Source organism: Tachypleus tridentatus, chromosome 2 (assembly GCF_004210375.1).
Source record: "Tachypleus tridentatus isolate NWPU-2018 chromosome 2, ASM421037v1, whole genome shotgun sequence".
Lineage (NCBI taxonomy): Eukaryota > Metazoa > Arthropoda > Merostomata > Xiphosura > Limulidae > Tachypleus > Tachypleus tridentatus.
Genome location: NC_134826.1, coordinates 46,449,756 through 46,477,580, shown reverse-complemented (window position 1 = coordinate 46,477,580; position 27,825 = coordinate 46,449,756). Strand labels below are relative to the sequence as shown.

The 27,825-nt window shown below is 32.0% G+C and overlaps 1 protein-coding gene and 1 long non-coding RNA gene across 3 annotated transcripts in view; one reads left to right on the top strand and one right to left on the bottom strand.

The window, feature by feature from the left end:
* Positions 1-13,525: 13,525 nt before the first annotated feature.
* On the top strand, positions 13,526-22,160 carry LOC143242864 (dehydrogenase/reductase SDR family member 11-like). 2 transcript variants are annotated; one of them, XM_076486468.1, is made up of 6 exons: positions 13,526-13,769; positions 14,148-14,329; positions 17,341-17,497; positions 18,014-18,105; positions 18,362-18,488; positions 18,782-22,160. In XM_076486468.1, exons 2-6 carry the CDS (start codon positions 14,232-14,234, stop codon positions 18,980-18,982), a joined length of 675 nt encoding a protein of 224 aa, XP_076342583.1. In that variant the 5' UTR covers positions 13,526-13,769; positions 14,148-14,231; the 3' UTR covers positions 18,983-22,160. The 2 variants fall into 2 exon arrangements, with proteins under 2 accessions (XP_076342583.1, XP_076342577.1); XM_076486462.1 differs by lacking the exon at positions 13,526-13,769 and having other exon boundaries at positions 13,818-14,329.
* Positions 21,630-27,825, bottom strand: part of LOC143242879 (uncharacterized) — a 22,312-nt gene continuing 16,116 nt past the window's right edge. The window contains exon 3 of the long non-coding RNA XR_013023364.1: positions 21,630-26,923. This is a non-coding gene — a long non-coding RNA (uncharacterized LOC143242879). The remainder of the gene's footprint in view (positions 26,924-27,825) is intronic.

Here is a 27,825-nt window from a genome sequence, read left to right as displayed (position 1 = left end):
TTAGGTATCCTTTATCCAACCACATCATGGACCCAAAGTGAAAGTGGTGTAATAACACTTAAGATAAATTTGTTTAAAATGCCACAGGAGTACATATGAATTCCACTGTGATTCTACAAATAAGAAACATTGATACAAGTTTTCAATCTGACAAGCTAAGAAATGAAATTAATTATAATTATTAGTCTATGCAATAGAATAAATGTGTAATTCACTTCCAAAACTTTCTTTATACATATATAACAAAAAAGAACAAAACTTTATAAAACAAACAGCAGCTCTGTCAGTACTCTTTAAAAGCTGACTTTGTAACAAAAATAACAAAATTTATTCAATATGTATACTGTATACACACACACACACACACACACACACAAAAAAGTTTGTACCACTTCCTATATGAAAGTACACAACTGTTATTTCTGTGCCAGTCAAGTTTAATATCTCATCTCAACACTACTAACACTATGTAACACAAATTTTGTTCCTGATAGTATGTGTTATTTCTTAATTGCTTAAATTGTAAAAGTACAGTAAATGGCCATTATTCCCTTCAAACTTTGCTTTTGTGACCTGGATAATGAAATTTAGAAATTAACCTATTTTCTATGTAAAAATGGACAAATTTGCACATTTTCATTTATATAAGATCTGAATAAAACAACATATGAATCAAGATTTACATATATTTATACTAAAGTTATACAAAAATGTTTAGAAGTGAGTAGTTTTTCGAGATTTGTGACTGTTATGTAAATCACTTTCACATATCAGTCCCCAAATATAGTCTCCCATCATGTTTTCGTTAAACGCTCCTTAGTCACAAAAGCAAAGTTTGAAGAGAAAAATAAGTCTTTTCCATATACTTTAGGCATAAGCAATTGGGAAATAACACTTCCTGCCGAGGAACAAGAAAAAGTAAAATTTTTTTTACCTTTTTTAGTATAATGTTATGCTAAAACAGAGAATACATTAACCTCCTTTCTCCTAAAATGAAACATTTTTATAAAAATATGACAGAACCAAAAATTCTTACTTTTGCTAAACATGTATGTTTTCAAATTTTATCAAAATTTACACTTCAATTCCCTCTCTCAAAACACAAATATTCTTCACACAAAATGAACAACGTTTGTTTTTTATCATTATCCAGGATTTTTGGGCTACTCTTTTACCAGCGAATTATTTGGTTAAAAGAAAAATTGAAAGTCTAATCCACTTAAAGATAATGTTAAGAGTTAGCAGTATTATAGTTAGTTTTGTCTCACCAGTTAAACGAGCATATTCATCCCAAATGGTTCGTTTTTCGTCTTTATTACCTCATAAAATATTTAATGACCCGTTATACCAACGTATTAACAATTAGGACCGAAAAAATAAAACCTATTATGCGTCTATAGCACTATATAACACAAATTTTGTTCCTAGATCCTGTGTGTTATTTCTTAATTGCTTACGTTGAAAAATAAAGAAAATGGCCATTATTCCCTACAAACTTTGCTTTTGTGACCTGGATAATGAAATTTAGAAACCAACCTATTTTCTATGTAAAAATGGGCAGATTTGCACATTTTCATTTGCACAAGGTGTGAATAAAACAACATATGAATCAAGATTTACATGTATTTACACTAAAGTTACACAGAAGTTTAGAAGTGAGTAGTTTTTCGAGATTTGCGATTGTAATGTAAATCACTTTCACATATCAGTCCACAAATATAGTCTCCCATCATGTTTTCGTTAAACGCTCCTCAGTCACAAAAGCAAAGTTTGAAGAGAAAAATAAGTCTTTTCCATATACTTTAGGCATAAGCAATTGGGAAATAACACTTCCTGCCGAGGAACAAGAAAAAGTAAAAAATTTACCTTTTTTAGTATAGTGTTATGCTAAAACAGAGAATACATTAACCTCCTTTCTCCTAAAATGAAACATTTTTATAAAAATATGACAAACCAAAAATTCTTACTTTTGCTAAACATGTATGTTTTCAAATTTTATCAAAATTTACACTTCAATTCCCTCTCTCAAAACACAAATATTCTTCACACAAAATGAACACGTCATTTTTTATCATTATCCAGGATTTTTGGAGAATTATTTGGTTAAAAGAAAAACTGAAAGTCTAATCCACTTAAAGATAATGTTAAGAGTGAGCAGTGTTTAACAATAGGCCTAACTTTGTAAACACACCAACAGAAATTCCACTTACTTGCCAACTTTGTTTTCTTTACCGAAACACAAACATAATATTCACAACACTGAACTAACTAACTAATGCACTGACTAACATTCTTTTATGTAATGTTCAAAGAGTTTCTAATCTTCGGAGTTTCAGTCATAAAAGACATCTCTCTCACATTACAATAACCTCTGTGAATCTAAAAAAACAAAACTTTGTAGAAAGAATTGACATTAAAGATATAAGTACTTTCAAATTTTTTGTTGTTCCATTGAGAAGTAAAGAAACATTAAAAATAACATCAACCACCCACAACAATCATAGTATTATCAGTAAATCTGGGTAGTTTAAGACTTGCTATAAGTATTACCCAACCAGAAGGTGAACAATAAAAAAGTCTCAAATACACCTATGAAAGAAAACATATGGAGCTATTCCTCTTCCAAATTTTTTTCCAAAAACCACTGCAACTAGATTCAAATATTAATTAATACCTAAATACAAGTTTTTTTCCCCAATTTCATTCTGTAATTCTAATTTCCTATTGTGTCATTTGCAAATAAACTATTTACTTCATCAGATTCCATAAAGGCTACAACTAACAAGAGCTTTTGATGGAAAATGTTACATCTTAGTTTTGACTGAGTCCAGAATAAATTATTAGTCTTAGTTCCTACATCTCACCTGATGAAAACCAAATAAAAATAAAACATTGAAAATTAATGTTTTTACTCTGAACAACTAATGAAACCTTGGAAAACAATCTTTATCTAACACTTTAAACACAATAAAATAATAACATGTAGAAAAAGGAAGTTCTAGGCATCTTTACTGTAGCTTTCAAATATCTTTAAGTATTATACTAACCAAGAAAATTATTACATTATATACAGAGTTCTACAATGTTACTCATCTCAGAGTGTATGCTACTTGTATCACTGTTGGACATTCCAACTGCAAAACAAGAGAGAATCCTCAGCTGCATGGTATTTAAAAATTATTCTAGGGAGGATTAGAGTAAACTAATCTGTGAAACCTTTGTTTCCACATTTAGTAGCTATATTTTTGTGCATCATCAATAAGCATAGAATGTACGTGTATCCTATTAGGTTTTATTTCTCTACCAGCCTATATTAAAACTGAAATTCTTTTATACAGGATTAGAATAAATTAATCTATGAAACTTTGAATGGTCAAATACAGCAATCAAAAGGGTTTGACTTCCAGAATCCAAGACTGCAATCAGATCTCAAATCTGCCAAGATATGACTGAGCTATGAGCTACAGGTTTACACTTGGGAAAAAAAAACAACTCAAGGCTGTTCCATGTACTGCTTAGCTGCAGCTAATAACAGAGGTTGTAACCTCAAAGTATCAAATGCCTACCAATGAAATTAGTACTGCCTACCTTTAAATAATATGTTCTAATTTACAGCAATCTTTCCAGTAAAAATGAATATGGTACTATATGTGAGTGACCCAAAACATTGGGTAACTAGGGCATAAGCAAGGGTAAGATTCTGTTAATACTCACCAGTACTGAGTACTGAAACTTTTTTAAGCCGGTACTAGTACTGGAACTTATTTGAGTTGCTTTGTCATTTTTTACGTTTTCAAAAAAAAGTCCACTTCACACACTCAGCCTACACTTTATTTTTTTGAGAATTTAACCCTTGGATAAAAGGAACATTTAACCTAGAGGTACTTTTATATAGGGATGTGTTTTTATTTATTTGGTAAACTTTTAAAATGTATCTAAATAAAAAATGTACAACATACCTAATATACCTACATACTATATCATCTGTGTACAAATACATACCTACCATTAATTTTAACTCAGTCATAAGGTTGCTAAAAAGCTTCAAAGACACAAAACGAAATACATTATGTTGACTTTCTAGAAGCTCCACAACCAAGTTTAAAACATCAGGATCCCATGGAATATCTTCCAGTTGTACCTTTTCACAGTTAAAGAAATCTGGTTTATTCAGAGATTGTTGAAACATTTCCAAAAAGATTAGAAATAAAAATGCTGTTTGAGGCTGGCATTCTTTGGTTACAGTTGGTCCTCCTCTGTAGCAAACTAGATTGACCAAACCATTCATCTCCTGGGTGAGAATTTCTGAAAAGGAAAAACAAATATTCATAAACAATCCTTTAATTTTTTTACCTTTTACTTTTATATTAGTTTTTTTTCCTTTAACATAACAAAGAAATATTAAGTTTTTTTATTTTCAAAATTATAAAGCATGCATTATTGCATACAATACTGAAAAAAAGATATTTTGTGGTTCATCAACAAGGAGTTATTCACATACTATAAACAGGGTGGCCCATAAGTCCCTACCCATCCATAAATTTTTATGTATCCAGTGTATCTGTGTGCTGTCCCTCATTCTCACTGCATAATATTATGCGACACCATAGTCTGCAAGACATTTTCCTCAACATAGCAATAGTTATTGTTCCAAATGCCACAGTAACAGCTGCCTTCAACTCATCATTAGTATTATAACGTTGTTTAGACACAACATATGGATGGGTAGGGACTTACAGGCCACCCTGTACTTTTACATCATTGCTATCACAACTTCTAAATGACCACATGCACTATTTATAGTTTCAGCAGTAACATTAAAAATGTAAACAAGACGGAATGGGTCCCACATGTAATTTCATCTTTACCATAAGAGGCAAGTATTGTCCTGTAATGCATACGGAGAATAACTTGCAAATAATAAGACCACATGGCAAACCACAAATTCCAAACATACAGAAATAATAAAATATGATTACCTGAATGACTAAGACATAGAGACAAACAGCTAAGAAGATAGAATATCTGAACAGGAGCAGTAATATATATAAATGTAATATACAACAAACTGTGGATCTGTCACACAAATCATAACATGCTAAAAAATTATATCATTTCCAGTGAGTGTAAAACTTTAATGCAGCAACAGAAATATACATTTTTCATGCCACACAAGCACGTTGACTTTTCACGAGACACATTTTTCATGCCACACCAGCACGCTGACATTATTTCACGACACATTTTTCATGCCACATGCCACACCATGCCACACAAGCACGCGTTGACTTTTCCACACAAGCACATTTTTTTTCATGCCACACAAGCACGCTTGACTTTTCACGACATTTTTCATGCCACACCACATTTCACGCACATTTTTTCATGCCACGTTGACTTTTTTCACGAGACACATTTTTCATGCCACACCAGCCGTTGACTTTTCACGAGACACATTTTTCATGCCACACTTTTCACGGACACATTTTCATGCCACACAAGCAGACACACGGACACATTTTTCATGCCACACAAGCACGCGTTGACTTTTCACGGAGCCACACATTTTTTCATTTTTCATGCCACACAAGCACGTTGACTTTTCACGAGACACATTTTTCATGCCACACAAGCACGTTGACATTTCACGAGACACATTTTTCATGCCACACAAGCACGTTGACATTTTTCATGCCACACAAGCCGCGTTGACTTTTCACGAGACACATTTTTCATGCCACACAAGCACGTTGACTTTTCACGAGACACATTTTTCATGCCACACAAGCACGTTGACTTTTCACGAGACACATTTTTCATGCCACACAAGCACGTTGACTTTTCACGAGACACATTTTTCATGCCACACAAACCGCGTTGACTTTTCACGACACGTTTTTTCATGCCACACCAGCACGCTTGACTTTTCACGAGACACGTTTTCTTGCCACACCAGCACGCTTGACTTTTCACGAGACACGCTTTTCATGCCACACAAGCACGCTTGACATTTCACGACATTTTCATGCCACACAAGCATCGCACGCGACACGTTTTCATGCCACACAAGCACGTTGACATTTCACGAGACACGTTTTTCATGCCACACAAGCACGTTGACATTTCACGAGACACGTTTTTCATGCCACACAAGCACGTTGACATTTCACGAGACACGTTTTTCTTGCCACACAAGCACGTTGACATTTCACGAGACACGTTTTTCATGCCACACAAGCACGTTGACATTTCACGAGACACATTTTTCATGCCACACAAGCACGTTGACATTTCACGAGACACGTTTTTCATGCCACACAAGCATGTTGACATTTCACGAGACACATTTTTCATGCCACACAAGCACGTTGACATTTCACAAGACACACTTTTCATGCCACACAAGCAAGTTGACATTTTACCAGATATATTTTACATGCCACACAAGTAAGTTGACTTTTACAAGATATATTTTTCATGCCACATAAGTACATTGACATTTCAAAATTATATTTTACATGTCACATAAGTTTACTTTTTAAAAAATATACTTACATGTTACATAAGTAAATCAAATTCTTAAAAAATATATTTACATGTCATATAAATAAGTTGGCTTCTTAAATTAAAGCTAAAGCCAGCCAATTAATTAAAGTTACAAATACATACATGGTTTAAGATTAAAGGTGTCATGTAAAACATGATATTAAAATATTAAGTTAAAAAAGTGAATTATGGCAACAACAGCTAAGCCTAAGCTGATTTTATATAAAAATAGCAGAAGAGGCTCACCTGCTAATCTTTGAACTGTCATTGGTTAAAATTACAAGAAGCGAAAATCTTAGAGAAAGAAAAATAAACAGTATACGACTTTCAACCAAATAACTGAAAATCTATTTCCAAAATTGAAGGTAATTGTAGATCAGAAAAGGTTTGAGCCAAGAAGTACTATCAAGGAAATGTCAATAAAGTTGCAGCCACAGTAAGGTTTTTATCAATAATTTATGTGACAGTTTTAGAAGTGGTAGGTTATAACCAGCATAGTGAGTCATGGCTGCAGAAATGTTATACATGCCAAAAAATTATACCAGTAGACAAATTCAAACATTAAGAACAAACTTTGATAAATAATATTGCTTCCAAAAATTGGTATATTTTTAGTTATTGTTAAATACATAGCTACAAAATGGGCTGTCAGTACTGTGCCCACCAGAAATATTGAAATCTGATTTTTTAGCATCATAAGCCCACAGGACTTATCACCAAGACATGGGGGAATATTAGAAATTAACATGGTCACCTTAAATTTTACACGAGATATTACAACTGTAATTAAGTGTAAGTGTAAGAAAAAATTTTTTACAGTTTAATACTATTGTATCATACTTAAAAATGAATTGTTTCCAAGAAACACAATACCTTTATCATGAGATAACAATCGTTGTTGATATTCTCCAAATATATATAATACATATTTCAAACAAAAATTTCAAATAAAGCTTGCTTTATTTAATATTAAGCACAGTGTATGCCTCCTACTCCACAAGTTACATTCAAGTAGTCCAAAAGTTATGGAGCGGTGCCTCAATATTTACAGCAATAATAACAGTGCATGAACGTTTTAATATACTTTTATGTTTCAATAAAGTTTTATTAAATGTACCAGTAACAGATATATATATATATAAACTATAAACTACAGGCTTAAAGTTAAAACACTGTTAAACATAACTCACATAACTTTGTAAGGCATTATTATTCAAATACTTACGTAGTACTTTGATTAACTTACCCCTAATAACTTTCTGCATACGATGTTTACAAGCATGTTCAAAAATCCATGCTTTAACACCTGAAAGTGAAGAATCTGACAAATCCGTCCTTGTCTCACCCTCAATTTTACTAACCATCATAGAAATGTAGGAAACTGTATTGTATCGCTCATTAGAAACATAAATCCCGAACACGGTTAGTCAAATAAGTCTAATCTTAGACTAGTTAAGACCAACACATACTTTAAGTTTCACCTTACCCATACAACAATGTAACTTATAGATCTTAAAACAATTGACCAGTCTTACTCAGAAATTGCATAGTAATCACTAAATCATGATTCGTACAATGATAATAATAAATTATTCACTTATTGTTAAAACTCTCGCTGCTCTAAAGTAGTGTTTAATTTATTTAAACATGCGTTATTTTAGAATAAATAAATAACATGAAACTAAAGCAACAGAAGCATTAACATGTATAACCAACCACGGTACTTTAAATTAACTTCCCGATTTACAAAGCAAACTAAACACACATAATAAATTCAAAACGCCATTGTGCCATTTTATTTTCAAATAATAATACAGATTTATTAATATCGTGGCGTTTAATAAGTTCTTAATCCCAAACAGATAAAAAGATTTATTTTGTGTGTTTACCTTTTAAAAACTGGCGGAGCATGATTACACTTAATTATACTTGTTATAACACATTAGTATTAGGCCGATTACGTTTTCAAATAGGACATTCTTTATCTAGTCCCTGGAGGATTTAAAAATTTTAAAGAATTAGAAAAGTGTATAATAATAGTGTTCTAGCATACAATATTTGTTTTTTGTTGTTGTTTTTTTCCTTTCAAATAAAGTGTTTCATTCAATTCAGAGTTCTTCGGGTTGCTGAGTTTGTTTGTTTGTTTTGAATTTCGCACAAAGCTACAGGAGAGCTATCTGCCCTAACCGTCCCTAATTTAGCAGTGTAAGAATAGAGGGAAGGCAGCTAGTTATCATCACCCACTGCCAACTCCTGGGCTATTCTTTTACCATCGAATAGTGGAATTGACTGTAACGTTATAACGCCCCCACGGCTGAAACAAGCTGCTAGGATACAACAAACACAGAAATTGTCATAACATTATTTATACAAGCCATTTGATACAACAGTATTTGCTATACCATGTGTGCCTCTTACAAGATGATGTTTGTTGTATCCAACCAAGCTAAAGAACTCTGGACTTTAGCGAAACACATCGTCAGCAATGAATATGGCAAATATAGTATGTTCAAAGAATGTTATTATACACTCTTATAATTATTTAAAATCCTCAAAGGACTAGAGAAACGTAGTGTTGAAAATGTAATAGATGTCTCATGAAAAGTTTATGAACAAATGATTTGTTTGTTTATTTTTCAACACAAAACTGTACTTTGGTCTATCTTTTTGGTGCCCAACACAAATATCGAAACCAGATTTTGGGCATTATAATTCTTTAGGCTTACCGCCAAGCCACTGGAGGGGAATGAGCAAATCAAAAGAACAACAGAGAGTTAACCACGCATTGGAAAATAGGAATTAACTAAATAGCTACAGAAGCAAGGTTAAGAAAAGTATTGTACACTTGAGGAATTATAGAATATAATTAGAAATTATCCCTTACAATTTTAAGTGTGTTGGGATTAGTGCTCATTTCAAAAGTAAGTGTGAAGTACAGGCGAATGTTTTTGCGCTCGACTCGCTAATGGGTAAAAATCAGCTGAGAATTCTTCACCTGTTCCAAATGAGATAAGGAATTTGTTATTTTAGACCTTTTTCTTAGCAATAATAATTAATGGACCTGGTCAACTGAAGAGCGTCTTTTATTATATTACGTTTAATTTTTTATTAATCAGTATTATCTTTCTCCTATGATGTGATCAAAATACCAGACCCTTTTAGAATAATGGGATTACCAGAATGGCAGAATACAAGCATGCCACAAAAGATAGAAATTTTTAGTGTATCCTTAAGCTGAACATGTTTCTTTGACTAGAGGTTTACCAAATTTTAAAAATAGAGTATAAGTAGGAGGATGGCATATAGCAAATGCAAATACAACATTTATTCCAAGAAATAATCTGCTGTTCAACAGCTCTCTTGCTCTGGTGTACAGTGTTGTTGTTCTTGTTTTTCTTATAATAAAACTACTTCAAGCGACATGCTGCGTCTACCGAGAGAGGCCTGGCATGATCAAGCGCGTAAGGCATGCGACTCGTAATCCGAGGGTCGCGGGTTCGCGCCCGCGTCGCGCTAAACATGCTCGCTCTCCCAGCCGTGGGGGTGTATAATGTGACGGTCAATCCCACTATTCGTTGGTAAAAGAGTAGTCCAAGAGTTGGCGGTGGATGGTGATGACTAGCTGCCTTCCCTTTAGTCTTACACTGCTAAATTAGGGACGGCTAGCACAGATAGCCCTCGAGTAGCTTTGTGCGAAATTCCAAAACAAACAAACAAGTCTACCGAGAGCAAATTGAACCTCTGATTTTAACGTTGTAAATACGAAGATTTACCGCTATCGTCGCGGGTGACAGTGGATACACCCCCATTTATTACCATTTAAGGTCTAAATTATAGATGGCGCTATGATAATTTAAATATCCTGTAATTACCATAATTTGTCTGAATCTTGGGATGACTACCAGTAATATTAGAAATAGCTCACTGTTGTTATTCTTTTAGCTGGTGTGATTTTTAATTTTAAATTTCTCTAACTCGCTAATTACACATTTGTACTTTACATATTTATGCACTAAGTAACGCACTCAACAAGTAACTTATTAAATGACATTTCCTAAATAGCATAGGAAGCTTCGAAATACTAACTTAATGGCTAGATTCCTCTAACAAACAAACATTTAAATTCAAATGTTAAAGATGTAATTTGCAACAAAAACGATAGACCTCAGTTTCTTAGTTGATAAAAGATTAGGAGCTGCGCTATTTAGCATGTGTGTGTTTGTCACATCGAGGGGAATCGAACCCCTGAGTTTAGCGTTGAAAATCCGTGGACTTACCGTTGTATCAGCGGGAAACACGTTATTTAGCAAATAGGAAGTGTAGAGTAAGGGTTTGACCACCTGCTGGTATTATCTAATTTGCCATCAATAATAGCTCATCTTGCTTTTCAGTTTCTGTAATATTCCTCAAAGCAAACCATATAATTGTTTAATTACATGCTTCTTCGTTCTCTCACATAGACAGGGAAATGTTAGGAATACAAAGTTATATCTTTAACACCAGAGTGGGCACTTGTCACTGGTCCTGTAACGACAAGAGGAATCCACCGCCATTATAAAAATAGTCATGAAGCAGAAGGCCTGCTAAAAAAAAAAAGAAAAGGAAATAAAATGTTGTAGAATCTATACCTGTTATAGCTGCTTAAATCGCCGGAAAAAGAAGAAACCCGTCTCTCTTTTTTTACAAGTGTGTATATTTTTTCAACTCTTAACTGACAATACAACCAACCATGGACAAAACTTACGAATGTTTTGACAAATTATGTGCAGTGATTTGTGTAATCCAGCAGAGGGTGTAGTTGAGTCGGAGATCTATGCTCAGTAGTAGAAATACCGAAGTAGGAAGGCCCACTATTTGACAGCCCTCAACAACTTTTGTAATTGATTTATTAGTGCATATTTATTTTAATATCGATGTTTGTTTCAGTTAAATATACGTTTAGAATTGCACGTAACTTATATTGTTAAATATGTATTGCAAAAGTCTCTCCCATTCTCTGAATCTGTAGAAGATTCTCGAGTGTAAAAATCAACAATATATGTTTTATATTACTGCCAACTGAACTTTCGAGAACTTCACCCTAAAACTATGACTTTGATAAATGCGTATTAATCGGGAAACTGCAGATATTTGATCAGAAACGTTTATAGATTTCGAACACAACAAACCATTTAACTTCAATGAATTAACTTCGGACATTAATATTTCTACGAAGACATTAGATATTTTTGTCGGAGAAAAGTCAATTTGTCAACGTCGTGTGGCTAGCCAGTCAGCGAAGTGTTACAATATCAACTCAAAATTAGTTCGCTCATCGTGAACCATCGATAAAATTTTGAGTTCCAGATGAGATAAAAGAGTCAGTACGGTTTGAAAGTTTATAAAACTTTTGTAAATAAATCATTATTTAAAAAAAACATTAGTAATAACCGTTATTATAAATTGTATAGTTTTGTGTTTGTATATTGAATTATGTGTTTTGAAAAACAAATGAAAGTTGTGTGTGTAGCAGTCTTCTTGGCAAATATCATAAATTTAATATATATTGACATTTAATTAACTTCTGAGTTACTATTAAAATCTCTGGCTATTTGAACTCGTGATATGTAACGTGATAAACTGGAATCTCTTCTTGAATAGATTATAATATACAATATTTTCAAAGAGTATTCGAGGGCCCTTCAAAATGTTTGTGCTGTTCTGGTGTCCTGAACTTAAGTGGTGTTTGACCATTCATTATATAGTTATCTAAAGCCGTAATAACAAAGGTTTAATTAATATTAAACAAAATGGTAAAGTTTTAAACTCTATAAAATTATTGAAGAAAATTTGTCAATGTTTTTCAAAACGCCAGTTGTTTTTCAGACCTATGTTCAACGACGGTAGTGTACAACAGCGGTTCTCAACGTGGGTCATATGTAAGGGGAGCCACACGTAAATGACGGAAAATTAGGGGGCCAAAATAAATTCTGAGTGGGGCACGAAATCTTCGCTGCCCGCATAAAATATTTAGAAGTGAATTAAAGGTTCCTGTATCCCCCACAGCTCAGAAGCCAAGTTACCAGACACAACTAGTACTCGAGTAACAATTAAAATGTTTGTCTGGTATCTGCAAATGTTTTAGACTGATTCTCAAGAGCAGCAAAGCTATCGTTGTGCGGCGTGCCAAGCAATTTCCCTCATTGGTTACTGCTGACATTGAACTGAAAGATGACGACATTTTTGTGAATGTGGAACATTTAAAGCATTTGTTTGATATACTATTTCAGTTCAGCGACCTGCTAGATATGAATATTCCGTATTGAATCGTAGATCCATTAAGGGTGGATGCGGTTGCTGTTTATATCACACTACAGGAGTTCCTCATCAAACTGTAGAGTGATATAACAGCCCAAGCTAGATTCAAACGTGACAAACATTATTTCTGGATAAAAAGTGAAACAGCTAACAAGTTTCCATAGCTTTGGGAGTACCCCGCTGGTGCGATAAGTCTACAGATTTACACGATAAAATTATGGGTTTGATTCCTCTCGGTGGACTCAGCAGATAGCCCAATGTGGCTTTGTTATAAGGAAAATACACACATGCACAGACAGTTTTTGAAGAAGGCAAAGTTCTGTTTTATCGCTTTTCCCCTGCCTTATCTGATTTTCGTCATGTGACTTATTTGCTATTAAAAATATGTAACCGCCTTGATGTTATGAAGAAAAGTGATCTTCGCTTATCACTGACCGCTCTGCAATAGAACATTCAAAAACTTTAAGTTGTTCATCAGGCCCAAGGATCACACTAAAATGTCGGTGATTAACAGAATATTTTTTTACTTGTATAATTCAACAGTATATTATAAACAATATGTTTAAAAACAATAACATATTGTAAAAATAATATTATAAATCAATAATGTGGAAATAAAGTAACTTTTTTTCCTAAGTTGCATCGTCTACGAAGGGTGGTGCTACGGGGATAAATCAAACTGGGAAGGGGGTCACGTGCAAAAAAAGTTTGAGAAACGGTGGTATACAGTGTAACATATTCTTTAATTTTGATGGAGAAAACGTGTTTAACATATAAAAAAAGGCACATGGCCTATCAATGTTGGAAACAAAGACTCCTAAACAGACTAAGCCATGGCTGAACAGGCCTGTTATGAAAAAAAAAAAATTGTTGTAGTCCGATATTGCCGTATATGATTTCCAGTGATTGATCTCCCTTCTTTTCATGTAGGTATATGTAATTATTTTATTCTAGTATGATGAATAACTTATCATAGATTACTTACAACAAAAGCATTTGTAACCGTGTTTTCTTTAACACTTTAATGGCATAACTTACATACATTTTAATATTTTTTTATTTCGATTTATAAAGACATTTATTTATTTTTTATATGATTACTTTAATTATATGATATCCCTCTCTCGCGGGCGGACATAGAAAGTTTTAGTACGTAGACTATTTCCATAGAACTATAAGATTTAATAACCTTTTGACTTTACAAGTAATATATCCACACGTCACTGAAACTGAATTTTTCAATAGCAGTTGTTAGGTGCTTATTTGTTATTTACGCTTTTTATCGTAAATTTGTGACAATGCAGAGATGGGTTGATCGTGTTGCACTTGTAACCGGAGCTTCTGTGGGTATTGGTGCGGCAATTTGTCAAGTATTAGTAAAACATAGCATGAAGGTCGTCGGATGTGCTCGTGATGTAGATAAAATTCGATCTATTTCTCAAGAAGAAGATATAAAGTCAGCAAAGGGTTCTCTAATGCCAATCAAGTAAGTTTATAAATTATGTTTACGAAATTTTTTCACTTATTAGTAATAGAATGTACTTTAAATTAGAATACAGCAACATATACGAAGAGTATACAATGGTTCATCAAGATTATTCCAACTTAGATTGTGGTCATTTCATGTCAAATCATCCAGGGGGCTGCAGGTGACCCCACAGAATGCCTTGAAAAACTTCACGTACTGGTCTACCAATATAATGAAAAATTGCCAAAGATTAGATCAATATCTCTAATAGTTTCTGATTTACCACCCTGTAAAATTTAGTTTTTTTGGGTTTTTTTTTTGCGAATTCATTTTTGGGTAACTGGCTGCTTAAAGCTGCAAGAGTAATGGTGGTAGAAGGCTGAAATGTGCTACACTGACTGAATTAATCTCACAAAATTCAAAAATGGTCTCAAACCAAGTTTATCTCTCTTAGGATTTGCATAGTCAGGCTGTAAAATCACCTGAAAACCCAAAATTGTAAAAACATTGGTTTATTTAATAAGCCATAGCTCTTAGACTTCATATGATATAAAGCTGAATTTTGTTTTCAAATTTTCTATAACATATCAGTTGATAAATCAGCAATTGTTGTAATTAAAAGTCTATTAGATCTCCTGAAAAAAAATATAGTTGCATGCAACTTTTTATGACTTAGCTAAAAATAGCCCTACTTCAGGCCACAGTTTGACCATGTCACCAGTTATTCAGCCTTTTCAGATTTGTATCATATATTTTTACATCTCTGAATATGATCCACAAAAAAAAATCAGGATGGTGTTCAACCTACTTTTTGAGTTATAATTTTTTTAAGTATCCTCTGACCATACATTTTTTACTTGAAAAAAGCAAGTTCCATTCAGGTGTGTTACTGTGTGCAAATATATCCATACAATTTTGAAAATACCTGTCAGAATTTTATGAATCCCACCAAAATATTTCTCACCAGCATTTCACAGTGTTAAATAATGAAGTTGTAAGAAACAAGAAGGAATTAATTCATTTCTAAACAAGTTTATTGGCATAACTAGTTAGATCACATGACAATGCAACTATATTGTGCATGCATTACAGTTATGCAGATATGGCTGAGTTTAAGATTCATAATATAATAAATACAAAGGTAAATTAGACACAAAAAGCACAGTGCAACAACAGGGGATAACTGAGAAAGATTATAGTCACACCAAACTGTAATAATCGTGACAGTGAAATGTTTCAAAAACTGCTTTGGTGATAAATTAGCCTTAACAACATCAAACAAACATTGCTTTGTTCAGACAGCTTGAATAAATTTCTGAAATTCAAATTTGATTATGTTGAGATCACTTTGACTTAGAACATAGTGGGGAGCACTACTGCCTTGCATGGTAGGTGCACTTATCAGACAAAGAATATGTTGGAAAGGAATCGAACTTTCATCTTTACGTGACCTTGCAGGCCATGAGAACGGTTCGTTTCTTGATTTCTTCATAAATGACACGAACACATTGGAATGTTCATCTGATCTATCTTTTATGTTTCCCACATACCATTCATGATTGTATATGCATGCCACATATTTCCCTGGTTGATAATTGTCATTGTTATCATTAGACCCTATTTGAGCTGCTGCAGCATCACTTTCACTGCTACTACCAACAGTTACAACTGTGTACACATCATCATCTGATAGCCTTCTCATATACAATTTGTTGGTAGAATAAAGCTGTGATGTGACCTAATACCTATACCTGCCACAGTTTTGTATTTTTCATAGTGCTCAAGTAGGTCAAACTTACACAATTCTGCAGGACTGATTCCTGATTGACAAGAAAGAACTGAATGCCCTGAATGTGGTCCTTTGCCCAATGGTACATATCAGAGACACTTAAAATTTGATAATTTTTTATTTTACACAACCTTGAATTTTTTGAAGATCATATTCAGAGATGTAAGAATATATGGTAAAGGCTGATTAGAATATTTCAATGGGATTTATAAATTATTTCAAAATTGTATGGATATATTTGCACACAGTAACACACCTGAATTGAAGTTGTTGTTTTTTTCAAGAAAACAACATATGGTCAGAGGATACTTTAAAGAATTATAATTCAAAAAGTAGGTTGAACACCATCCTGATTTATTTTGTATATCATATTCAGAGATGTCAGAATATATGGTAAAAATCTGAAAAGGCTGAATAACTGGTGACTTGGTCCAACTGTGGCCTGAAGTAGGGCTATTTTTAGCTAAGTCATAAAAAGTTGCATGCAACTACATTTTTTTACAGGAGATCTAATAGACTTGATTACAACGATTGCTGATTTATCAACTGATATGTTATAGGAAATTTGAAAACAAAATTCAGCTTTATATCATATTAAGTCTTAGAGCTATGGCTTATTAAATAAATCAATGCTTTTTTCATGATTTTGGGTTTTCAGGTGATTTTACAGCCTGACTATGCAAATCCTAAGAGAGATAAACTTGGTTTGAGACTATTTTTGAATTCTGTGAGATTAATTCAGTCAGTGTAGCAAATTTCAGCCTTCTACCACCATTACTCTTGCAGCTTTAAGCAGCCAAAGTTGCCTGAAAATGAATTTGCCAAAAATAAAAAAACACTTAACTTAATTTTACAGGGCTGTAATCAGAAACTATTAGAGATATTGATCTAATCTTTGGCAGTTTTTCATTATATGGGTAGATGAGCACATGTGAAATTTTTCAAGGCATTCTGAAGGTTTACATGGAAAATTTTCCAAAATCTGGATGATTTAATGTGGAATGGCAAACAACCTTTTCCTCGTACTTTATTCGTTTTTTTTCAAAATTTTAAAAAAATTAAAATTTTGGTACAACATTCAGGATATATTTATTTGAAAATTTTTATCTTTTTCAAATTCATATATCAATCAACTGCTTTTAACATTACTAGTCAATGTATATATAAATTATTTCAGAACATTTAGAACACTTAAAGATTTTGTTTTGCGTCAATTTTTTTTTTTCATTTTTTTTGTCAGATGTGACCTGACAAAAGAAAATGAAATCTTGGACATGTTTGAGGAGATCAGAAAAACGTATGGTCGTGTTGACGTGTGCATCAACAATGCTGGGATTTCCGAAAGCAATTCAACCTTGCTTGAAGGTGATACAGCCTCGTGGAGACAAATGTTAGAGGTAAAATTTAAACATTTGTAACTGTTTTTAAATTGTTGTAAGTTCATTTGAAACAAACATACATTTTATACAAACAAATCTAAACTTGTTTCACTATGTTGTTGATCTTAGGTGTGTGTGTAAATAGTAAATTAATTTTTCTATTAAGTTTTTGTAATATCAATAAGAAGAAACAAGATGAATTTGACTCTTTTCTTTTAGTACATTTTTTTCTTAAAATGTCACTTATTATCCATTTTAATAAAATGTGTATTACTTTAAAGACATAAGTAATATATCTCTTGTGATTTTATAATTAAAGATTGTTTCAGTGGCACTTTAAAGTAGATGTAATAGGTTGGAAAACTTCAATTGCATGTATATATGTATTTCTTAGTGAAAGATTGGTGAAATGTTATAAAGACAATAACATTTAAAATAAATAATGCTTGTTTTTAAAATAAAATGTTGTCACTCTTAAAACTATCACTAATTACTTTACATGTTTCAATCAAATGAACTTAAATTATTTGTTAGGTGAATGTAATAGGCCTCTGCATTTGCACAAGAGAGTGTGTTAAACTTATGAGAGAAAATAACACTGATGGTCAGGTTATCCATATTAGTAGGTAAGTTTTGTCACTGTAATCTGTAATACATTGAAAAGTATTCTCTACACCATTGTGTTTTGTATAATACACAAGTTTTTGAAGTTTTTAATGGAAAAGAATCAGTTTTTTTATGTTTTGAAAATGTTATTTTGATATCACTTTATCAAATTGATGGTTAATCAATGTTAAAATTTGCTGTGATTGAAATAATGTAGTTTACAAATACTATGAATATTCTTGGCTGATAGTGCAAACTTTTTTCTTTCACTCACAGCATGTCTGCACATCGGATTCCACCAGGAGGTTTTGCTTTTTATTCAGGAACCAAGTTTATGGTGAGAGCATTAGCAGAGGGACTCCGAAACGAGTTGCGAGCTGGTAAGAGTGGAATACGTGTTGCTGTGAGTATGGCTTTTGTGGTACATTAATTAATTATACATAGCTACACAAAAAATACTACATTTTAATTTTGTAAGTGTATATTTCAAATGTTCATTAAGTTTTAAATTTTTATTTGCAAAAAGTATGTAAAGTATAAACAAGTTGACACAAATTATTTAATATTAAATAATTCTACAAAGATCTACTACTATGAACACATTTTCAAAAAGTACTTGTTTTTTAGTTATTGTAAAATTAGATGAGCTGAATAACTGTTTCAAACAGCTTTGCTTTTGTTTTTATTTCTTATCAGTGTATCAGTCCAGGGAGGGTTGACACTGAATTTCACAAACGTTTGTTCAAAGATAATCCTGAAGAAGCAAAACGTCGTGTTTCTCAGTTCACCTGTTTGAAAGCGGAAGACATTGCAAAAGCAGTTGTTAACATCCTTGAAATGCAACCACACATAGATATCAATGATATTTTAATACGTCCTACGGAACAACCTTTTTAAATTTTTAATATGACTATTAAAATAATTGTTTGATTAATTCTTTTCTTTTTCTAGATTTTGAATTTACATGGTCTAATTCCATAACAGTATAACAGCTAATGATTTAGTTGAATAAAATGCTTGTATTTAAAATATTAAGTAATTAATTATAGTATTAACTTTATTACTTTTTATGGGAAGAAAATGTTTCAAAAAGTTACATTTAATTAGAAGAAATTCTTAGAATCAAATTATTTCTCAATATACATTTTATTATTATATAATTTAGCTTTTTGGAAGGTTAAGGGGAAAAAATGTTTTATTTGAAAGTTCATGTCCAAATAGATGGTTATGGGAATTTAATAAAGTAAGAATGACTGGCATACAAGAATGTCATATGCTGTATCTATCCTAGATAAATAGCCTTAACGAGCTAGGCCATGCCAGGCCCTAATTATAAACAAGTAAATTCACTTGTACTTGACTCTGATCCACCATGACATGACTAAAGATATATAAACAACAACAACATACAGGTGTGAGGTTACCAAAGAGATTAAGTGTATTAGTGTAGATGAATGTAATATAAATGTCACTTCATTTACTAACAGGTCCTCGATGTAAAAAGGAGAAAAAAAGGTGCTTATTCATTTATACACAGAAACTTAACCAAGTCATTTAGGCCCATCATGGCCAGATGGTTAAGGGACTCGACTCGTAATCTGAGGGTCATGAGTTCAAATCCCCACCACACCAAATATGCTTCCCCTTTCAGTTGTGGGGACGTTATAATGTTACGGTCAATCCCACTATTCATTGGTAAAAGAGGACCCCAAGAATTGGCAGTGGACAGTAATGACTAGCTGCTTTCCCTCTGGTCTTACACTGCTAAATTAGGGACAGCTAGCGCAGATAGCCCTAGAGTAACTTAGGACAAAGTTCAAAACAAACCAAAACCACGTCAATTCAACACATAATTTGCTTCTTATGTTGTAAAATAAACCTACAAAATAATTATTAAAAGAGAATATCCAAGAACTTTGAGCTAGTAAACCTAATTTCTATGAATTTAGACTTTTTGATCCTTAGAATTTGTACAAGGCTTGTGATTAAAGTGTGATGTGAACTTAAAACATATGTAATATTAGTACTACTACTTTTATTATTTTGAAATTATAAAAACAAAAGATCTATCATAATTAATGTATTTCACATTCTTATGTATCACAAAATGTGCTTACAATTTTTACGTGAAATTACTGGAATTCAGTGTCTATTATTTTGCACAGTGTCTAAAGTTTCTAATAATTTTCTGCAGTCACTGATTTCATAGTACTGCAGCAAAAATACACAACAAATTTCAAAGACTAAAAACGTGTAGGATTATGCAAGTTTCCCTGGCTTAAAATTAAAATGTGTTTGTTTGGAATCAAGCACAAAGCTACATAATGGGCTATCTGTGCTCTATTCACTACGGGTATCAAAAGCCAGTTTTTAGCAGTGTGAGTCTGTAGACATACATGAGAGAAAATAATAAATAATCATATGTATTAAAAAGCATTTAGATTATAAGATATTAATATAAAAGAAATTGTAATTAAGAAAATGACAATTAAGAGACTAAGCACAATCACTCTTGTCGATTGTCTAAAGCAAATATATTACCTCATAGTACAACTCCAATCAACAGGTAGTAAATAATTACTTATACAGAAATGGTGTGATTTCACTAACTTCTGATGAAACATGAGCAAAGTACCATGAGTTAGAATAATTTTGGAATATAAAACCTTATTTTTAATATGCTAAAGAATAAAATGAATAAAAGATAATTTTAGATTTATATGTGATGATATATAAACATGCATGAACTCTGGTGTATCAATGGATTTAATTTTAGTTTTGACGACTTTTCCAATAATAGCATATAGGTAATACAATGTATATATTCTATTTCTTTACTGTATTATTGCTTTTGAATTTGTTTCTAATCTAGTTTTTGTGGTGGTTTTAGGCACTACCTGATAAAAGGCCTTGGTTAAAAATGTTGTCACAATTTCAAAATCAATTTACAATGTTTACTATTTGGCATTTTTAGTTTTTGACATTTAAAATGTTTTTCAGTTGTACTCTATAATCTATGCAGACCGTTTTTGGTATTTATTATTTGGATAACCAAATCTTAAAAACAAAAACCTTGTTACCCAAAAAGCCCATCCAACTGGTACATTTTGAGATATCATAAATAACTAAAATTAAATCAAATGACTAAATATGCTTTCATAATCCTTTCAAGTTAAATAAACAAATAAAATAATATAATAAAAACAAAATACAAACAACTTGAAACAAATCTGATTTATCTTCTACAGTTTCTAACTTGTCTCTTGTTACTATGTTACATATTACAATTTCAGATCGTCTGAAACTGTGTTAAATGATAATTTAGATTTAGAAGTTAAATAAATGTTGACATGTATCCAATTTATCATAAATGCCAACAAGATTGAATACACACAGTTACAGCTTTGAAGGTTTGTAGTACACCAACTATAGCAAACCAATAATATATACTGTCTCTTGGTGCATTGCATTGGTTACATTTATAAGTGTGAGGAGGATTTCTAGAAATTTCAGCCTGCACAACAATATGGACGATACACTAGTGTTTACATACACACATATATTGTTTATTCTTACACTTGAGAATCTTCTACAACTTTAATGAATAAGCAGGAATTTTGCAACACACATTTAATAGTACAAGATATGAATAGCTCTAAATACCACATTAACTTAAACAAACATCAATATTGAAATAGGTATATAATAGTAAATCTGTCACACTTCCTTCCTTCAAGAATTAAAAATTGGCATTAGACAGTTTTAACCAGATATATATACATATATACACACACATTGATAACAATACATTAAATACAATACACTGGCAAAGAATTATACAACTTCAATAATCATGACAGCATTAACGCAATCAATACAAATAACCTTATAATCATGAAATTACATTTGGTTCAAAAATGTCAATGGGTGATGATTAGTGTTAATGACAATAGGTCGTGGTGTTGCAAATATATAGATATTGAAATGTTCTAAGATAATACTAAAACCAATGTTTCTTTTTCCACAGTTGAATAATTATTTTCATGACAATTAAACTTTTTAGGAAAATAACAAACAGCATGTTCAATTCCTTTGTCATCTGATTGTTACAGAATAGCACCACAATTTCTGGCATCAACAGCTATTGTGAAAGGCTTATCAAAGTCAAGTGTCATCAATACAAGGTAGTGCACAATAAATATTTGACCTTTTCAAAAGCAGATTGACATGTTTCAGACCACTTGTACTTTTGAATTTTCTTCAACAGGTTTGTGATACAGTAATGTCAACAACATTTTTACAAAACTTCTTGTAATAAACAGCCACTCCCATATATCTTAAATTTTTTTTGATGGCAGGAAGTGGATAATTCAAAATACAATCAACCTTAGCTTGAATGTCAGAATTACTCAATTTGATGTTGCATTTATCTCCAATATTTTCAAATTTCCAATTTTCTGAGTCAAAGAGACTGTTATCAGTTTCAGAAAAACATTCAGTGGCTAAAATATTTTCAAATGCATCTTGGATAATGACAGAGTTTCAACATATTGATATGACACATCTGAATAGCCTTTGGATGATCAGGTGTTTTTACAATATAGTCTGTATCATTAACTTTACTCAAAGGGATCATGATACCTAACTCTGAGTGGATGTTCCCTAGTGGGTAACAATATTAAGACCATGTCATCAGGATGAAACTTATGTTCTTCAGCTTTGTGGTCATAAATATTTTTCATTCTAGCTTGGGATGGCTTCAAATTGTTTTGAGCCAATTCACAAGCACCTAAGAATCTGGACCAAAACTGACAAATGTAATCCAGTAAGCACATTTCTTTCAGATCATCTTCTAACCATTTTCCTTTCAGCAACTTCAAAGGAACACTCATTGAATGGTCAAACACCAACTCAAATGGGCTAAACCCCAACAACTTATGAACTGACTCATGAACAGCAGATAATAGCAAATTAACTCCTATATTATGTTATGTATTCTAATTTCAAATAGATTGAAACTAAATTAAATGATAATCTGTGATGATGAGAAAACCCACTTGTAGATAAAATACATACGTAAAAACATAAAAAATTTTCTCAACCCATACCAGCCATTTTTACATATAAATTAAATGATAATTTAGAATTTAGGTAAATGTCAATATGTATCCAAATTATGACACTTGCCAACAAGATTGATACACACTGTTATAACTTCCAAGGTTTGTAGTGCACCAACTATAGCAAACCAATAATATATACAAACTCATCTATTTGTAGAAATATTTTCTCACCATCTAACAAACTGTTAACATCAACATATATTTATCAAAGTCATCAAAATAATTTACTTCTGTATTGAACATGTTTGTTTGTTTCATAGTTAATCACAAAGCTACACAATAGGCTAATTGTGCTGTGCACACCGCAAATATTGAAACCCAGTTTTTTTCAGCATGATAAGCCTTCAGATCTACTGCAGTGCCACTTGAGAAGGGGAGTATCAAACATGTAACAACAATAAACAGTTTTGTTTAACAACATTGCAATTAAAGTCTAACTTCCCTTTACTTGAAATAAGAGATGAAATGATTTAATTCAGTGAGGTCATTCCATTACTCATTTTCACCATAGAAACTGAATATATCTCATTAAACCAACCATTTCCTATTCACAATGTGGTAGTATGACACCTTAAAATGTGCCTTGCAAGTAATATTTAGTTCAGTTATTTGACCACTTATGTGAAATACAAGTTTCTAATTGAATACCAAGCCAATAAAATAAAATATTAGATTACCATGAAAATAAGAAACTTAATGTAATTAATGAACCATATGTAAATAATGCAAAATTATATTAATTTTTTTTAAAAATTCAATGACATGTGTTAATACCCTTTTTGTAACAGAAGTAAATCAATGGTCAATTAAAGCTTACATTGCCATAAATTATGAAAGTGGTTACATCTACAAAACAAATGGATTTAACATTACTGATAATTCTAGGACATTTGTTTATACATTCTGCTTATATTGTACATATTTTATATCTGATCCAGTGTTTTCCACTACACTTCAGATGTACTTGTGGGAACTGTAGGTGGATGGTTTTAATAATCACTTCACAGTTACATTAGGTATCAACTTAAAATTGTTAAGTTAATGAAGGAAACCCTTCTTAAGATGTTTCACTGAGTTGCAATAATTATTAAAACTCAAAACACAAAAATAATAAATGATGTAGAAAACAACATTAAAAGAACAGTCTGTGGTTCTATGAATTATACTTTTAGTTGAACCACTAAGAATTTTTCTTTAAATAAATATAACTGTTTGTTTTGATAAACTGAAGATGGAGTAATACCATTACCTGTTTGTCAGTGCATGAACTCTACAACCGCAGAAGTTCTGTGGATTACTTATAAAAATTTTAAGAAGTGTCAATTTGGAAACATATTTTTAACATGTGTAGACTGTAAAAATTTAGGTATACAATAAAAATTTCAGGTAAAGATGGTATTGCTGTGAGCCACTCATGAAGTATGAACTGGGAGTGCAAAGTCTGACATTCATTTATTATAGGCTAGTAAGAAAGTCATAATGACTTTATCACTCATTTACAATTGTGATGCAACATTGAATAAAACAAATATTCCATTCATTTCTGTTTCCCTTTAGACCAGGGGTTCCCAACCTTTTTGCACTCGCAACATGAAAATGTAATTGATGAAATAAAATTAATGTTATCCCAAGCTACTTCTAACAAGGCTACGCAACCCCCCTGCCAAGGCTTTGCGACCCCAAGGGGGGTCGTGACCCACTGGTTGGGAACCCCTGCTTTAGACCATGCTTTTACATGAAAATATTAAATTTTATTTAAGTTTAAAACCAATAACTAAAGGTAAACTAAGACATTTGCCTAAAGGTTAAGAATCTAAGCTTTGTATACATGGTAAAGGAACAAATATTTGAAGCATGGAGCACATCCTAAAGTAATGACAACACTTGAAAATTATGGATTTGAGGCATGATTTGAATTATTATAATCCTTATTCTTAGTGAAAACATTTTCTGGTACAACTGAATGTTTCTTGGCATGGCTATACTCTTATAGGCAATTTATATGGTTTCTTAAGAATTAAACTGACCACCAAGACCATGCATTATTAAAACCTAGTGACCCAAAGATTAACACGGTAGTAATGTGCTCAGGGATATTTTAAAAATTTGCTCTGCAGAACTAAACTGGAAAAAGAAGGTTAACATAATTATTTCAAAATTATATTCATGCACATTTCACCAGACACTGCTTGAATTAGACTTTTTTATCTAAGATAAAAGCTTCCATCTTTGTTGTCATCATCTGACCACAAAGTCTTTTATTTATAGAAGAAATATAATTCACAAAATGTTTATGTGATGAAGAACAGCAACACAAAACTATAACTATCATTTTATTAACTGTGAAATATTTATTTTTCTTATGTTATAAATTTCTTTAACTTCTACACAACAGAAAATACAAAAATATTGTTGACTTCAACATTTTAATAAGATCTTTTAAACCTGTGACTGAGTTTTAGTACCAAGTTTGATCATGGAAAACTTTTGAAAAATATTATTTCTATAGATAATTAGAAATAAAAACTATAATATTCTCTTGTTTGTTTGTTTTTGAATTTCACTCAAAGCTACACGAGGGCTATCTGCACTAGCCATCCCTAATTTAGCAATGTAAGGCTAGAGGGAAGGCAGCTAGTCATCACCACCCACTGCCAACTCCTGGGCTACTCTTTTACCAATGAATAGTGGGATTGGCTGTCACATTATAATGCTCCCATGGCTGAAAGGGCAAGCATGTTTGGTGTGATGTGGATTCAAACCCATGACCCTCAGATTACGAGTCAAGTGCCTCAACCACCTGGCCATACTGGGCCCTATCTTGTTAAAAATTGTTGAAATAAAATTGCCTCTTTTATTTTGAAGTGATTAAACTATTTATAATTTTTATCATCAGTGCTTTCTTTCATGTAAAGGGCAAAAAATAATAAAAAGATATAAAAAAAGTTAAACAGTCAGTAAATAATAAATAAAAATAAACACAAAATTTGACCTTTTATACAGTAGGAGCTGACTGAAATTAGGTCTTCTAATGATAAATTTCTCTCAAACCTTGGTTTTGGAATCATTTTGTATCCAAATTACTGTGATTTAAATGAAAACAAAAGAAAGAGTTTTACCAGTTTAAATGTCTTTAGCCAGATATTTTATTATTCTACTGTTCCTTGTCTGAGCTTTCCAAGGACATCAATACCTTATGGAACAAATTAACACTGTATTCTAAATACAATGAAATAGCTCTTCATCAGTTTTATAAGGAAGTGAAACCACTTTTATTCTTAAACTCAATTTTTTTAAATGAATTTCAGAACTCTTTCAGTTTTTTTCATCATAACCAGTGGTGAAATTCTGCCTGTAATCACTGGAACTTATTTCCTAAGGCAGTATAAGTACTGAGACACGTTTGACCTGCTCTGTCATTTTTTATGTTTACACAGAGGTTTTTTATTTCATATTCAAAAAAAGGTCTACTTTGTCCAATTAAGTACCTCTATTTTTTATTTTGGATAATTTCACTCTTGACCACGAATAACATTCTGCTGGAAGTTCTAGCTATTATCAACATTTACATCCACACAGTTCCCTTTATCCATAACACTACAGTGTCATCCTTTCATATTGCATCATTTCACACCTTTCAAAGCTCATGATGTACTATGTTGGTGAGGTATTTATCTTCTGTCAGATGAATGGCAATGAATATCTGAATTAATCGCTGACAAAGAAAAACAATGGATCTCTTAAAACACAGTAAAGTTAAAAGGGGAAATAAAGCCATTTACTCTAATAAGATCACACATAAACCAAAATGGTAAACTGAAATTAAATGTTGTCTCAACACATCTCTAGACAGATATCTGAAGGAACTTAATACTAACACATTACACTTCTTAATTCTAGCTGACAATTACACACAAAATATATTTTGTTGTAGAAGGGCAAGTTTTTCCTTCCGTGTCAGAACCCTTGCTCTATTTGATTTATATCAATAATATAGATGAAGGAATGGTTGACAAACTACTTAAAATATTTTGCTGATGATATTAAGGTCTTAAGTGTCACTTGCTATGAAGAGGACACTGCTGATTTAGAAAACGATGTAGATCATATAGTGAGGTGGGTAAATAAATGGCAGATGGCTTCTGATTAAAGTAAATACAAGGTAGTGCATGTTGATTATTGTAATTTGAATTATAAATATAATTAGAATTGGAATAAATCTAACAATGTCACAAAAGAAAGGGGTCTTGGTTGATTAGTTTCTAAAAGTCATCCTAGCAGTGAGCTTATGCTCATGGAAGAACAAACAGGATTTTATGCTGTGTCTACATAAATACTGAATACAAGTCTAAAGAGGATATGGTTTTATTACGTAGGTCACTAGTTAGGCCACATATGGAGTACTGTGTTCAGTCTAAATCTCCTTACTCTAGAAAGGACATTTAACTGTTGAAAAGAGTTCATAGGAAGATTACTAGAATGGTGTCTGAAATAGAGGGGTTGTTATGTGAGGAAAGGTTAAGATCTATAAACTTTTCTTGAAAAAAGAAGAGTTAGAGAGGATCTGATTGAGGTATTTAATGAAAGAAAACTGGTAATGTTGATACAACATCTTTT